At 37.6% G+C, this 17,798-nt stretch overlaps 1 protein-coding gene across 5 annotated transcripts in view; it reads left to right on the forward strand.

Moving 5' to 3' along the window:
- LOC150080216 (histone-lysine N-methyltransferase 2C-like) overlaps positions 1 to 17,798 on the forward strand; it is a 1,301,638-nt gene that overhangs the window by 230,189 nt on the left and 1,053,651 nt on the right. For all 5 annotated transcript variants that reach the window (XM_090381514.1, XM_090381519.1, XM_090381517.1 and 2 more), the window contains exon 13: positions 6,450 to 6,643. In XM_090381514.1, coding sequence (XP_090237640.1) covers positions 6,450 to 6,643 — 194 coding nt within the window. The remainder of the gene's footprint in view (positions 1 to 6,449; positions 6,644 to 17,798) is intronic.

The following is a 17,798-nucleotide window of genomic DNA, read 5'->3' on the forward strand; positions in this document are numbered from 1 at the left end:
GGCAATGGTCAGGCCACACCTAGAGTACTGTATACAGGTCTGGAGGCCTCATTTCAAGAAGGATGTAGAGCTGCTGGAACGAGTACAGAGAAGGGCAACAAGATTAGTGAATGGAACAAAGGGCTGCTCTTACGAAGAAAGGATTAAGTTTTACAAATTACAGTGTTTGGAGACTAGGCACCAGCGAGGTGATCTGATAGAGGTGTATAAAGCGTTGGATGGTTGAAGCATGCTCAATGCTGATGGGATTCTTCCTCTAGCTCAGAAAAATCACCTGAGAGGGCATAAATTCAAATTGAGGAAAGACAGATGTAGGATAGACGTGCGGAAATTTGCCTTTAGCCAGCAGGTGGTTGGTTGGTGGAACATACTTCCATCCCTTGTCGTGGATGTTGATAGCCTAAATAAGTTTAAGGCTCAGCTGGACAAGTATTTTGAACGAACAGAGTGGTGAAGTGGAAGTGGGTTTTTTTTTTTTTTTTTTTTTTTGGCTGATGCTGCATAATCTTGCTTTCTTGCATCAAATGCCTCTACTAATGCTAATGAAATCAAGAGTATTCCTCCCTCTAGTTGCCTCCCGAACATGCTGATGTAGAAAACAATTATCCAATAAATCCACAAAAGCCTTGCTAGTGTGTGAGTGACCAGCCCACAAATTCCAGTCAATATCTGGGAAATTAAAATCTCCCATTATAAGACTCTCTGATTTACTGGCCCACTCTATTTCCCTGTACAGTTTCTTATTATACTCATCAGAGTCATTGGGCCTATAGCACACTCCTACTCTCAATTTTGACCTCCCAATGCTTATGTCACACCAAACTGACTCGACACTGCACTGTCCAGCGATGTCCACTGGCTTCACTTCCTTGGATTTTATGTATTTCTTAACTAATAGCATAACCCCTCCTCCCTTCCTATCCAGTCTATCTTTTCTGTAGACGTTGTACTCCCCAAATTCCAGTTCTGCATTCCTTATATCTGTGTGACACCAAGTCTCTGATATCCCAACAATGTCTGCCTTTGATGTTTTTAGTAATACCTCAAATTCATCAAATTTATTTACTAAACTCCTAGCATTGGTGTACACGCAAGTATACATGCATCTGTTTCTATTCTTAGCTACCCTAACACAACCCATGTGTTTACTTGTACCGCAATGACTCCCAGCAGTCTCTGAAATATCCTGAATCTTGTTTTTCAGGCTTCTGCTCATTCCAATAGAAGCAGTGCAAGAATCTCTTTCACCTCTGCCAGTGGCTACTGTTAATCTATTTGTCTTTTTATCCCCCCAAGCTAGCAGTTTTCCGACCCACCTAACACTGCCTCGATAGCATCAGCAAATATTCTTGCACCCTTTCTATTTAAGTGTATCCCATCCCTGTAGAAGCAATCCCTCCTGTTAACAAGTACAGTCCAGGCTGAAAAAAATTCTACCCCTTTGAGCCTTGCACAATCTTTCCAGGGCCGAATTGATCGACAAGGCTCTCATCCTATACTCCCTCCTGTCGTGTCTGGGCAGAATTGCAGACACTTTCAAATTCAACCCTATTTCACGGCTTTTTTTCAACAGTGACCTGTACTTGTTAAGCAATTCTGCCGGTCTCCTACTCTTGATATCGTTAGTGCCCATATGTACAACTATATCACCTTTTGTGCCCTTAAAAGATGATATCTGCTCTATAACGTCATCAACCTTTGCCCCTGGCAGACATACCCTGGTCCTATTCCACCTATCCTTTTTACAAAGCATGTTCCCCGTTTCCCTGACAATAGAGTCACCAACAACTACTAGTTAATTTGGGACCAGCGCATTCTGCCTTGGGGGTTGCCGCTGTGTTTCAGGATGACCAAGTGCAAGCTCTGGCGTTGATGTGGGCAGCTGAGAGCTTGATGGGCCCCTCAATTTAGTTCCTTCGAGGGCATCCACCCTGTCCTTCAAACTCTCATATAGGCCCATAAGAACGCTGAGTTGTTGCCTGATTTCGATACACTCCTTGCATCTTGTGCACACAAAGACATCCCCCATGGCAATATCATGTCCCGTACCTGAATGCTCCACAAACATCATGCAAGCTGTGCATTTTAGAAGGCTGTGACTCAGAAGGCAACTGCCCCCCTCAGTTCTCCTCTGAGCCACAGCACTTCCATTAGCTTGAGCCTTTTGTTTTGCTGCTCTGGTCTGAGTCATGATTACTTTTAATTTAAATAAAATTTCAATTTCAGTTTATAACCCTAACTTATCTCCCAACACAGTTATAGCGGGATATATATTTTTTAGCGTCAAGTATTAATCAATCAGTCAAGTATTAATTATCTCCGAGTTCCCTTTATATAATTTCCGTATCAGTTATGTGTTAATTAATTATGTTACGTTTGTAATCTAAGTCGGTATATATATTTAGTTAAAAGTGCAATTTAAATGCCAACGAAGTTGAACAAGTTTAATAGATTTTACCGATCGCTGAAAATATTATGACGTATACTATACTAACGCTATCTAGGTTCGATATATAACGATCGTATGACAAAGACAAAGGTGGAAGTTACGAACAGTAATCTATGGACACTTAAGTGTTAATTAACTTTCAAATCTCGCTGTCCCAATTCAGAATAAACCAACGATCCTTACTAGGTCTATAAGCTACTTACAAAAAATAATTTGATGTAAAAAATATTCAATAAGCGGCTAAATTTGGCTAAAAAAAACTTCTCGTTCAGCGGAGTTGTAACTTCTAACACGTAGATTTGATACCCTTACCGATACTTTTATGCAATTACAATTACAAGGCCGAGTAAAGAATAAATACACCAGATTAATCGGAAATATCACAAAATAATGCTATACTACTAAATTTAAATCAAAAGTTTTAGAAAAACAATAATTTCAAGTCAATAAATAAGAAAAATCCACTTAGCGGCTTTGAACACGTCTGGCCCCTACTAGCCTCGTCAGCAGATTCACTTTACCCACCCGGCTATCCCGGTTTGCCCCAATCAACTACCCACTGGCTAAACATCTACAACTATCTTTCCTCAATATGAAACTGTGCTCCCTCAGGTTCTTGGTCTGAGCAAGAGGAAGAATCCCATCAGGATTCAGCTTGCTCAACCCATTCAAGACCTTATACACCTCAACCAGATCACCTTGCAGATGACTACTCTCTCCAGGCGCTGCAATTTGCAGAACTTAAGCCTTTCTTGGTAAGAGCACCCCTTTGTCCCTCTGACCAATCTCGTCGCCCTTCTTTGTACTCGTTCTGGCTACTCTATATCCTTCCTAAAATTAGGCCTCCAGACTCGTGATGAGAAAGTCAGAAGAAACTGTGACTTATCTGTAACATGGCAGTGGATATCCACCAGTCATGATGGCTGTTTAAGAAGTTGTTATGGCTGATGGTTCAAAATGAAATGAACATGGATAATTTAGATGATTATCTCCTTGTATAACGGGATAATCACCTCCCTGTCCCTTCTAGCAAAATTCCTATATATCATTTACAAGACTCTATGACCTGCCCTGGCAGCCTGTCTGCACTGCCCAGCAAACTTCATATTTGACTGCACAATTACCCCCAGGTCTTTTTCACTTTCCACTACCCTGAGTATAGTACCACAGAGTTGGTATGTTTCTCTTTGGTTATCGCTATCCATATGCAGTACTTTGCATTTGTCAATGTTAAACTCCAGTTGCTACTTTTCAGCCCATTTTCCCAACTTATCTAGATCCAGTTGGAGTAGCATACTGTCTTTACTGTCATTAAAACCTTTCAAACCTTTATATCATCTGCAAACTTGGACATTAAACCTGATATACCTTCATCAATATCATTGATAAATATACAAAACAACAATGGGCCCAACACTGAACCCGGGCGAACTCCACTAATAACATATGTGCACGAAGAGCAGTGTCCATTGATTACCACTCTCTGTCATCTCCCACTCAACCATCCCTTTATCCATTGTAGCAACTTACCTTTAATACCATTATGCTCCAATTTGTACAGTCTTCCATGTGCAACAGTATCAAAAGCTTTCCTGAAATCCAAGTATGTGATATCAAAATTATTTTTGGCATTCAGTTGCTTTGTGACCACATCATAGTATCCAATTAAATTGGTCAGACAAGACCTCCCTTTAACGAACCCATGCCGTGTCTTAACTATTACTGCAGTCTTGTCTAGATGATCCTGCAATGCTTCTTTAACCGGTAATTCCATTATTTTCTATGGAACACAAGTTAAAAACAGGTCTGTAATTACCTGTGTCACCTTTTGAACCCCTTTGTGAATTGGTGATACATTTGCACACCTCCAGTCCATGGAGACTTCCCTTGAGTCGAAGGAAGCTGTCATAATTATGGCTAAGGGTTTTCTTACTTCCTTTGATGCCTCCTTTAATATAACTGGTGCTTTCCTTATTTTTAACTTCAACAATTTCTCCTCCACTTTGCTCTCAGTTATTGCAAAATCACTTAGCTCCCTGTTAGCGTTTGATAAACTTCTGGCACTCTCCTCATCGAATGGCTCTTCCTGTGTGAATGTAGATGCAAAATACTCATTCAGTTTAACAGCTACCTGAGCATGATCATCAATAGTGTACCCATCTATGTTAAGTGTTCCAATATGATTCAACCCTTTTGTTCTAGAGTTTACATACATAAAGAACTCTTTGCTGTTTTTCTTTGCATCCTTTGCCAAAGTTTCTCGTAATCTGCCTTCGCCTGCCTAACCTCCTTTGACTACAGACTAGTTTATACGTCCCATAGGCTTCTGTGTCACTTGAAACTTTATATGCATCCCATACATTCTTCTTCTCTGCAACGAGCCTCATTAGTTCCTTTGACATCCATTTAGGCCTAAATGTTGAACAGTATTTCTTACTTGAAATGAAAAGCCTAGTAACCTCCAAAATTAAGTCCCTGAAGGCTTCCCATTTAGAATTCAATGTTGGTAACATCATCAGTTGATCCCACAGTACAGAATTTAAAAACTGTCTGAGATATCTATAGTCACCTTTACGAAAGCAAAAGCCCTTCCCTTTAGCCTTGATGGTAGTTACATCTTTAAGTAATTCCCACGTCAGTACATTGTGATCACTATCACTCAGTGGTTCCTTTATGTGCAAATTCTTAATGCATGAATAACTGCTGATAATCAGATCAAGAGTATTACTCCCTCTGGTTGCCTCTTGAACATGTTGCTGTAGAAAACAGTCATCCAGTAAATCCACAAAAGTCTTGCTAGTGTGTGAGTGACCAACCCATAAGTTCAAGTTCAGTTAAAATCGCCCATTATAAGACATTCTGATTTGCTGGCCCACTCTATTTTCCTGCATAATTGCTCATTATACTCATCAGACCTATAACACACACCTTCTCTCATTTTTTCCTTTCCCAGTGCTTATTTCACATCAAACAGATGCAACACTGCATTGTCCACCAACATCAATTGGATGCACTTCTTTAGATTTTATGTTTCTTAACCAACAGCATAACCTCTCCAGCCTTCCTGTCATGTCTATCCTTTCTGTACAATTTTACCCTTCAAATTCCAGTTATATCTACTTATATCTGTATCTCTGATATTCCAACAATATCTGCCTTTGATGTCTTGACTAGCACTTCAAGCTTATCAAATTTATTTACTATACTCCTAGCATTGGTGTATATGCAATTGTATGCACTTGTTCATTCTTTTAGTTATCCTAACACAGCCCATGTATTTACTTGTTCCACTATGACTCCCAGCATTTCTGGAAATCTCCATTACCTTGCTTTCCAGGCTGCTGCTCATTCTAATAGAAGCAATGGAAGAATCACTGTTTCCCTTCAATGCAGTTTTTATGACATATTACTAATAATGCATTCATACTTTATTACTAATAATGAAGTATGAATGCAGAATGTATATAATGGCACACCTTTCTGTTTTTCAGACAGTGGTACAATGTCAGGTTTATATTTTTAAAAGCAGTTATGACCCATTTAAAATAGTTGTAATAAAGTCAATTAACTAAAATATCCAACGGTCACCAAAACATCTGTTGCATTTTACATGACCAGGTATATATATATTTACATGGGAGTAAACCATCTCCCAACCTTTAGTCCTATCTGTAAATCTTAGCCTGTTCACGTTATGATCGTCAAAGTTGCTACTTTACATTTAAAATCCAGCTGACCTAAACCAAATAACATCAGAATGACACACGTGACATCATCATGCATGCACACTACATTCTGCAATTTATTTATACAGATTGTGTTAAGTCACAATGAATTCTCTTCTCCATGAATGCATCCCAGGATGCATTCATGGAGAAGAGAATTCATTCCTGAGATTTCAGTGCAGGTATCAGGGTATATTATTATGGATGTTAAAAAATCGATTTAATAGTATATTAAGTCTATTAATTCCTATTCTTTTATAATGTATTTTCTTTAGAACTGTCGTGTATGTGGTGACTGTGGTGCTAGAACCCCTGGAAATGGGCCAAGTTCTCGGTGGCATATGAATTATACTGTATGTGATAGCTGTTACCAACAGAGGAATAAAGGAGTTGCTTGTCCACTTTGTGGTAAAGCATATAGGCAATTTAGTCAAAGAGGAGAAATGGCACATTGTGGAGTTTGCAGGAAGTGAGTGGAATGAGTTTATTTTAATTAACATTTGCTTAGCTTAAATTTTTTTCATTTAATTATTAATTCAATGTTTAACTCACATTTTCAATTTATCAATCTTTTGTAGCCAAGTGCCAAGCTCAAGGGTACAAAAGTCCATGTGCTTTGAGTGGCCATGGTTTAAGCCGTACGATTACTAAATACGGTAGAATATTCTTGTATTCTCTCCATATTGTGAACTTTTGACCTTATGTGGTCATCTCAGAGCATAAACAGAAAATTTATTTATTTATTATTTTTGGCCTCTTTAAGAGAAGTTACTTTGATAATTTCAGCAAGTCAAAACAATCTGTGTGTCAAATTATAGGTATTCCTACAGTTGATTTACAATGGAAGATTAACCTTTAAGCACAAACATGCTGAGTTGTGGCACTGACACAGATGATTCATCTTACAAACTAAGTTTTATTTCTGTACAGGCTGGTTATAATTAAATTGCATAACTCCAGCTGGCTATGGGTAGAAAACAACTGCTGAAGAGTAACACATTTTTGTCTCTCATCACCAACAAAGTTTTATGCACATGAGATAATGTAGAAACTGTCAAATGAAGAACATTTCTAATGTCACTATATAGCAGGCAGTCAAATAAAACATGGCTCCAATTTTCATTTTCTCTGCATTGACAAGCTTCCCTTCTAGAAAGACCGAAACTACATAGTTTTTTGTTAAGAGATCCATGCCCTTTTAAAAGGAAGGATGTATATAAGTCCAAAGAGACCCAAACACATTTCTGCTTTACTCAAAAGGTTCACCTCGCGGAAGAAAGTTCTAGTAACAGATCTGACAGATGACTTATCCCAGTGGGTCTGCCACAGATTTATCATTTCATTCCACAAATGATTACGTTCTTGCTAAACATCTGAGCAAATATTCAGAACCAAACCCATAAATTCAGTTGATATTTCTTTTTTTAACCTATAACAAAGACCTCTATAAGCTATATGAAGGTCCAAAGGCAATACACCTGCAAGAACTTGCAGTGCAGAAGTTGCAAATGTATGTTAAGTTGCAACTTAACATACATAAAATAAAAATTAACAGTTCAGATTAACTTCAAACGAAATTTAACAGTTCCAACCCTGTGAAACCAAGCACCTACAGCATAAGTGGCCATAGGAAGGAATATGTATTATAATAGATTCTAGTGGTACATCTAGAAAGACCCTATTCTGAATGAGAAATAATTTTTACAATAGTACCAGTGAATCTTCTGATCTTTATTGTTACATTATTAAAATGAGAGAGAAAATTAAGCTTTGAGTTTATTATGTTCCCAAGTAATTTAGTTTCAGAGACAAGTGGAATCCTGTTATCATCTTCACTAAAGGGGTTGTTGAGGGTTTAACTGTGATCCAAAGATCATCATTTTAGTCTTAGACTAAATTATTGTCAATTTATTATCCATAGTCCATTGAAATAAATTTGTATAACATTATCAGCATTACTTTTGATAAACAGATCTAGATGAATCATGAATTAAGATGATAAGATCATCAGCATAAACAATGATTTTGGTACCACTGAAACAACGAGAAATCCAATCCTCTAACACTGTATTCCATATAAGGGGCCCTAAGATAGACATCTAATGTGAATAGTTCTCTAGCCATCTCCTGAAATTTAAACTTACTAAGGTATAATGAATACTGAAATAGCTCATGAACAAGTGGTATATTTGCTGAGAGCATTCAGCTGATTGTAAGAGGGCAGTTTACCACCATAGTCAAAAGTGCCCTTGATTTCAACAAGGATAATGTGTACTTTGATGTCGAACTCTCAATTCAGCAAACAAATTCAACAAGTGCATCCTCACAGAACTTTCCTACACAGAAACCATATTGATCATAAGACACCATATTTTTCAACTGAAGGAGATCAGTAACATGCAGGGCCATTAGATGCTCTAGTAACTTCTCAAGATTTCGCAAAACTGCGATAAGCCTGTAAGATTGGATTTAATACCAGTTTATCTGGTTTTTTAATCAGTTTTAAAAGGGCAACTTTCCACATATCAGGAAAGAGACCTTCTCAGAGATGTTTATTAAAAAGCAAAAGCAGCACTTTTGGATGCAATTTCAATAATTGCAAAATAAATATAATTTCAACTAAGTCCATCCCTGGATATTTCTTAACATTAATATTTTTTAGCAACAGAGATCATAGCATCAATGGTCAATTCTTCTCTCTGGAAATTGGTGATGTAAAGCACGTTTGCGACTTGAATATTTGAATTTACAATAGAATCAGTAATTAGATCATCCATCGGGTATAGTCTGTCAAGAATAACTAACTCTATTCATCCAATTGGTATTCTCCAGGAAATCATCCTTCACAGTCCTGTATACATCTGAAGAGTGAATCTTATTATGAGCTATCTTATAAATAAAACCCCAAGGATTATCATTACCTGCACTGTATACAAACTTCTTCCATGTTTCCCCCTTATGTGTGGCAGTAGACTTGATGGGGTATGCCACCTGCCATAAAGAAGATAGGCAAGTGGCATACCCCACTCAAAAACAAATGATAAAGAGACTTTTGATAAAGAGACAAATGATAAAGAGACTCCTGCCCAGATGGAACAAATGAAGCTAGAAAGATGGCCATGGCAGACACTACAATGACCTCCATCAAGACCACTGATAAAATAGCATCAAATGCATGGCTTATGAGTGGGATACTTTTCCCCCAAGACAGAAGGATTCATGTTTGCCAACCAACACCAGAAAATTCAACACCAAAGAACCCATAGTGACAGATAACATGTCGACGATGTAACCTGGCCTCAAAAACAATCCAACACTTCACCATGGGATGCAGGGTGATCACCCAGATGGAGTACACTCATAGACACAACCAGGTCACTCACCAGAATAATACATCAGAAGCTGATGGGGGAGGGGGGGAAGAGAGAGAGAGAGAGTTCTCCTTGCTTTTTGAATGGGGTATGCCACTTGCCTGTCTTCTTTATGGCCTGCTAGAGTTCCGCTGTGTTTTTCTTGAAGCGATACTTCAGGTTCTTTATCATCTTCTTCTGTTGCTCAATGCAGTTTATCAAGCCCCCTCCTTTTCCTCCTTTTGAACTATAGTCAGTCTCATCTGGTTGACTTCAGGTGGTGTTGGTGCTGTAGGTCATCATTATCCTTGTCTTTCTCGTAACCTTCTCCAGCTTGGTGTTAGTCCATTCTTCAAATCCCAGTACTTTAGCACTGGGATTTGAAGGCTTTAACTGTGTTTCCTCTATTCAGCTTTGCACTGAACAGGCTTCTGATCTCTGATGGTATTTTTCAGTCAGACCTTGATCTTCTTGTGCTCTAAATGCTGAGTCTGCATTATCCCCAGGTATTTGTAGGTCTCCCTCTCCCTCTTCATGGCTTTGATCATTTTATCAGTCTGCAGCTAGTAGTTTTGGCCAACTAATTTCCTTGATGCAATCCATGGGTCTTGCATTTTTGTAGTCCAGATTCCATAAGGATATCATTTTTGAATTCTTCAGTGATCCAGAGTAGCTTTTGGAGTTGCTTCTAGGTTGCCATGCAGAGCTTGATGTCATCCTTGTACATTAGGCGGGAGAGGGTATACAGAATTTTCCCTCCTTCTTTGAGGGTATATCCATCTTGTCAAGGATGGTGGGTTGAGTGCCAGACAGAAAAATGTACATCATGCCCATCAAAAATATCAGCATTGACATAGAGATTGGCATTCTGATGAAGTAGCTTATTTTTACTCTCAATATATTTCACTTAAATGACATTATATCAAGGCCCAAATGGAACAAACGAAGGTGGAAAGATGGCCGAAGAAGACACTCCATGGCAGACACTGCAATGACCTACATCAAGACTACAGATAAAATGGCATCCAGTGCATGGCTCTTGAGTGGGACGCTTTTCCTCCCCCAAGACTGAATGATTCATTCTCGCCAACCAAGACCAGGTAATCAACACCAGGAAGTATAGAAAATTCATCACCAAAGAACCCATAGTGACAGATGACGCATGTCGACAATGTAACCTGGCCTCAGAAACAGTCCAACCCATCACCACAGGATGCAGGGTGATCACCCAGATGGAGTACACTCATAGACACAATCAGGTCATCAGAAGCTAGTGAGAAAATACCAGTCGATGAAAGAAAGTGTACCGTATTACAAATAAGAACCAAAGGCCGTACCAGAGACCCAATCCACAAGCTGTACTGGGACCGTGCCATAATAAACGGACAAGATAATCCCACACAACAGACCAGATATAACCTTTGTCGACAAGTAGGAAAAGGCTACCTATCTGATCAACATAGTGGTGCCCAACACTGTCAACCTCCAGAAAACCCACAAGGAAAAGACCAGGAAGTACACCGATGTAAAACAGGAGATCAAAGCGATGTGGTATATGGAACCAGTAATGACCATTCTGATCATCGTGTCAACAACTGGTATGGTGCCAGATATGATGTATAAGAGCCTAGCAGCAATTGGTCTCCCATTGCTGCTAGGCTCTTATATAGAACACCTACAAGGAACTCACTACAAGGAAGTTGTAATCCTGTGAATACCTGTAGGATAGTCAGAGATTTCCTTGACCAACAGTAATAACAGCCATCCTGTATAGTGCAGTGGCTCATTCTTTGAAGGTTGATATCAGGGAAGGGAATGATCTTATCTCTGTTTCAATCTTAAAAGAAATTTTATGGTGTTGTTACTTGTAGAAATGCTTGTGAAAGGCAGTGAGGAGTTCCAGACTACCAGGATATCATCCACATATTGGAGCCACAACTGGAGTTTATAAGTTGCAATTTCAGTCACTTTGGTTCAAACTGCTCTTCTGGATGAACTTCTGCAAGGAGATACTCATGCTGAGCCCAGATGTTTGTTGGTAGGACTTTTTGAACCTGAAGTATGCCTGACTGACTGACTGAGATGTTGATGAGTAACGGCATTAGGTCTGTGATGGGGTGATAGCATCGGGTCTGTGATTACCGAGTCAGCAATTTTGTTAGCCACATTGCTTATGGTAAAGGAATGCATATGAACCTGAAGTCGACATTGAATGATATGAGATTCACACTGATACTCTTGATTTTATTGAGAAGATTTTGTGTGTTCTTGGAGTTTGGGGGTTATCAGGAATGACTGTGGAGGTATTCTTAATAACCAAGTGGCATTATTTTGTCCTGGATATTCTTTACCACTGATGACTGGCCTGGTGGGAAAGCCTGCTTTATGAGTTTTAATGCTACCAAACATAAATGACAGTTTGGGTTGTTTTTTTTTTTTAGTTGGATGAATGTCTCTTCATTTATTTTCTTTTTAGAGAGAAGCTGTATGAGTATTGTTCTGATTTTGCTTCAGACTATTCTTGTGGGATCTTTCTGAATTTTGGATTAAGTAAACTTGTCTTCCAACAGTTTGCCCAGCTTGGCACCTTGCTATTTAAAACCATTGTTGAGTTTCTCCTATCTGCCCTGGTAACAGAAAGCTGAGCTGTGCTATAGCTGCTTTTTGTCCCTGGTAGAGATTGTATTCATGTACCTTCTGCTGTAGCCTGTTCTGTGTGTTTCTTCCATAACTTCCAGGTTGTGAGAGATGCTCCTCAAGTTCCCCCATCCCAATTCTTGCTCAAAAATTTGCATTATGTGGGCTAAGAACTTCAGTATGATAGGTTTTTGGATTTAAGTGTCCCTTCAGGCCCGAACTGACAATCTCTATCTTAAGGAGGGGGGGTGGGGGCAAGAGTGGGTGGTCACTGAGATTGATGACTCTTGGGAATGTGGATAGCATAAGAGAGCATTTGTGCCATCCATGGATCTGGCTGGATGGGTGGTTGACTGGAGGGATGTGGTGCAGAACTTGGACCTTTTTACTGTCCTTGCTTGATATATTCAGATTTCATATCAGATCAACCATTTAGTTTAACTTCTGTGGCAGGAATGGTCACAGATGCATTACAGGACATCTTGAGGTGCACAATGAAACCCCTGTTAACAGACACCCTTCTAAAAGGGACACCTCTTGTAGATGCCCAGGCTTGGGGTCTGGCCAGAAGTATTAGAAATTGTCTTAAATGACTTCTCCAAAACGAACACTCTCCAGTACAGATGGGGACACTTTAATAGACCTTTTTGTATTTTCAACTTTGAATATGGAACCCATACATAGTCTAAATTTGCTTGCAGCTTGAGGCTTTAGCCCTAAATGTGTCTTAGTCTTTTGTTAATTTAACGACTCATCCTTCAGAAAGATGTTTTTCAGAGTGCACTTGAAACTGCTTTTGTTTACACAAAACTAATTTCTAACAAGTCAGTGCCATCCTTCAGGAAGTAGGGAGCCGGGTGGCCAGAGGCAATAATTGGACAGCTCTGCCAGGATTTGTATTAAACATACAAAATAACAATATTTATTTCTTGCGAGGTTGAAAAAGAACTTTGTAATACCTATTAACCGAATTTTGTAATAAAAGAATATATTACCTAGAAAAACCTATCCTTTTGCAGGGGAATGGTATGTGCTTCATATAAACAAGTACTTTATATAAAACGAGTTTGTATTAACGAGATTTTACTGTATAATGATAATCAATAGAGTAAGCAACCAGTTACAGCAAATTTCATTTTTGCAAAGTATTGAAACTGGCTTCAGTGACCTCTGCAATGCTGACACCTCTGTATAGTGGAACACTTTCTTTCAATCTAGTGTTGTTTGCTTTAGGAGGGTTTCACTATAAAATATTTTAATGGATCACAATATAGACTTGCCAAGGAGAAAATCTTGTTTGACCAACCTGATAAATTACAGCATATTCTTGTTAATTCAATGTCAGATTATTCAAAATGCCATGTATTTTAAAGTCACTAACAGCCCCCGTCCAGTGATACAGTTTTTTATATATATTTTAGTACAGATTATTCAAAGTTTGAATTGGGTCCTGCAACTTGTGTAGCTTGTCTAATTCGAAAAACAAAAAAAAAAACAAAAAACAAAAACTCAACTACAAGTAAACATTGTTATAATGAAATTGAATGCAGCTAGCTATAATGAAAATTTCTTGGTGAATTACATATAGTAAGTATATGGCATGTTAAATTTTACATTTCCATTCACTTTCCTAAGAATTATTGCAAAATTATGGAAAATTCATGTAGGTGTAACTTGTATTATGGGGAAACTATACAGCTGCTTCCTTACTTACGAACTTTTGGATGTACGAACAAAGCTGTTTGTCATTGTTAGCATATGTATGGCCATCACTGTTCATCAGTTTGTTAGGTTAATGCATATCACAATTGTTGTACACATAATTATTATTATTATTATTAGCCATATGGTGAAAAGAAGCCTGAGGCTTATGCTGCACCAGCCAAAAAAATTTCCGGTGTGTGTGTGTGTGTGTGTGTGTGTGTGTGTGTGTGTGTGTGTGTGTGTGTGTGTGTGTGAGAGAGAGAGAGAGAGAGAGAGAGAGAGAGAGAGAGAGAGAGAGAGAGAGAGAGAGAGAGAGAGAGAGAGAGAGAGAGAGAGAGAGAGAGAGAGTGATTGATTGATTGATTGATTGACAGACGTAGAAAGGAATCACCAAGGAAGAGAAGAATGATGATATCCAGCTCAGGACCCTGGATGTGGCAAGTCGATCCTCACCAGATGTGAGCCACTGGAGCTACATTAGTCAGAATTGTTTGCAGTTATTTTTTTATTTGAACAATATGGAACTCATATCATGTCCGATTACTGCAAGAACAAGGATGCTGAAGTTGCTAGTAAGAAGCATCACATATTCACGATGGAAAAGAAAATAGAAATAATAAATAAGGAATGTGAAGGCAGTAAGAAAATGACAGATATTGCATGTATATATAGCATGAATTGATTGATCAATAGTGTCAATGATTCTGAAGGACAAAGAATGAATCTTGGAACATGTAAAAAAGTACTGTGCCAATTTTCATGCAATTAAAAGTCATTAGCAAGAAGTGGGAAAAAGTCATGGATGAAATGGAAAAGATTTTGGTTATGTAGTTAGAGGATCAGAATCAATATCAAATGCCTATTGATCTAATACTAATTCAAGAGAAGGCTAAGAGTTTATTCAAAGACACAAAGGCAATCAAGGCGAATATGTTTGTGATGAAACATTTACTGCAAACTACGGATGGTTTTCTAAATTCAAGATTTATTCAAATCTACATAACACTAAAGTGAGTGGCAAGGCGGCTAGTGCGGATACCATGGCTGCAAAAGGATTATCTGTGATACTTGTGGAGATTATCAAGGAAAATATTTATCTACCTCAACAAATTTTTAATGCAGATGAAACATGTTTATTTTGGAAGAAGATGCTGATAGAACATATATCAACAAGGAGGAGAAGAATATGCCTAGTTTTAAGGCTTCAAAACCTTTAAGACTTCCAAAGCTTTGCTATCTGTAAGTCAGAAAACTAATACTTGGATTACATTTTTTTTTTTTTTTTTTGTTTAAAGATTATTTTTTCCACAATTTCATTCCCAAAGTTAAATATTGCAACCAGAAGCTGTCTTTTGCTTGATAATGTTTTTGGGCATCCATAAAATTAGATGATTTTCATCACAATGTCCAGGTAATCTACTTGCCTCCAAGGATATTTCATCTGTCAAGAAAAATTATCTAAGATGAACATTCAGACAGGTAGTAATAGCAGCAGAAGGCAATAATGGAACAGAAAAAAAGTTTTGAAAAAACTGATATTTACAAGGCCATAAAGAACACTGATGCTTCATAGCATGAAGTAAGAAATACCAACATGAATGGTGCATGGAAATACTTATGCCCCACATTCGTTAACAATTCTCATCTTGTTGAGGATGAGAAAGATATATTTTTTATTTTTTTTTATTACTCCAAAACAGCTGAAGCCTTACAGAGGAGGAATATAACAATAGCAATACGGTAATAATTCTATTTACAGTCAGTATACAATGTCAATGTCAATATACAAGGTCAATATACAGCATATATACAATGAATATCTTATGTTACAAGTGATTTGTGTTTGAGCAAAGCTGGGATGACAGAGAATTTTGTATTACTAAGCACTTTTGTTGTTATCTTTTCTTGTTTGTTCACAATGAATAGTTACATTGATTGATTGATTTGTATTATTATTATAATAGTTATTCATTTTTTTATTATTTCTTCTTATTATATTTCTTATTTATTATTTTGTTTATTGAAAAATTTATAGATAATATATACCTATTTTTTATTATTTTATTATTATTATTAAGTTAATCATTTATTCTCATTTTCTAGTTACTTGAATGTAAAACATTTGCAACTCTTTTTGATATTGATGTCTTCAGCTAGAATATCAATGTTGGACTCATTTAGCAATTTTGCAGTTCTGTTGAAATAGTGGAATTTAAGTTGATCAGTTCTGAATGGCTCTAGTTCCAGCATATTGTGTCTTCTCAAGGCTCTTGGAGGACAGCTGAAATTGATGAGGTGGAGCAGCTCGGGGGCATCCAACTTTCCAGCCACAAGATGAAATAGGAATTTGCAGTCTGCCTCAGCCCTTCTTTGGTAGAGTGGTACTATCCCAAAGTGAATGCACCATTCATAGTATTCATAGTAGGATTTTGTGTTCATTTCCAACCTAGATTTGTACACAAAGAATCTGACTGTGGATTTCTGAATATGTTCCAGTTGTTTTTTAAGAATTCTGGTGTGAGGATTCCAGATCTGTGAGGCATATTCTAGAATTGGGTTAATTATCATTATTCAAGCTGATTTTATGAGCTATATATTGGTAAAGTCGAAGCAGATTCTTTTAAGCAGTCCAAGGGATTTGAAGGCCTTTGCTGCTCTGTAGTCTTATTTACATGTGTGTTGAAATTTCCCTTGTCAGAAAACCATACTCCCAAATCTGAAACCTTTTATATTCTCAATAGTTCATGGTTATTAATTTTATAGGGATAATTAATCTTGTTTTTTGTGATAGTCTGCAACAGACATGGTGCTGCAGCATTTATTTAAGTTGTTTGTGTTTCATCGGGTGATAGTGGCTAATCCATTTTCCAGTGATTCACAGTCTTGTGTTGCTTTGATGGTTTTGTATATTTTCAAGTCATCTGCGTATGAGAGCACTTTGATGTCTGCATGTTGCATACAATCTTGTATGTCGTTAATATATACAGCAGGCCCCCGTTATAACGTGGTTCGCTTTACGCTGATTGGCTATAACGCTGTTCTTATATTATAACCCGTATCTAACTATAACGCTGTTATAGATCACTATAACGCTCTTTTACAGATTACATTTTTGGCATACTTAACGAAATCGTTTCATTTGATGAAGTCGATAGCTTGAAAATGAATATAAAAATACAGTTAAAACGTTTCCCACGCTGACCTGAAAAATATTTCCACGCTCAGTGAAATTCTCTCTTGCGCTAATTTAATTGCAGTACAGTGACTTGTTATGTAGTTCGGAGATCAACAATTTAATAAATGATCATGTATATTGCTTGTAATAGTTGCGTTATATGCATTTATCCGAAGTCTAGTGATCACTCAGTACAACGAACAGTTTACTTGCACATTGTATCATAATTAATGCAACCAACGCAGTTACATTTTCGAAGAGTTAATAATGGCCGATAAGAATGAAAAAGCAACAGCATCTGAGTGCAATACGAAGACTATAAATGTAAGGAAAAAGACTGAATTTGAAAATCAAATTAGACGTTTTGAAGCGGAATCGATCTGGTCAAAGACAAGCGCATGTGTGCCAAAATTTAGGACTTGCAAGTTTAACTGTAAGAACAATTATTAAAAAAAAACATAAAGAATTAATTTTAGCAGCGGGAAAGATAGCTGTTCCACTGCAAGCAACTAGGGCTAGGGCTGGCTATTAGGATTGAAATGGAAAGACTAACTAATTTTATTGAAGATAATATTCAATGCAGAATTCAGTTAAGTTAAATATTATAAATAATAAGAGAGAGAGAGAGAGAGAGAGAGAGAGAGAGAGAGAGAGAGAGAGAGAGAGAGAGAGAGAGAGAGAGAGATTAGCCTGTATGAATGATGATCTGAAGAAAACTCACCTAAAAAAAAAAAAAAAAAAATTGGAACCATTTAAAA

This window comes from Mastigoproctus giganteus, chromosome 9, assembly GCF_048544385.1.
Source record: "Mastigoproctus giganteus isolate SK-2022 chromosome 9, ASM4854438v1, whole genome shotgun sequence".
In the NCBI taxonomy this organism is placed as follows: Eukaryota; Metazoa; Arthropoda; class Arachnida; order Uropygi; family Thelyphonidae; genus Mastigoproctus; species Mastigoproctus giganteus.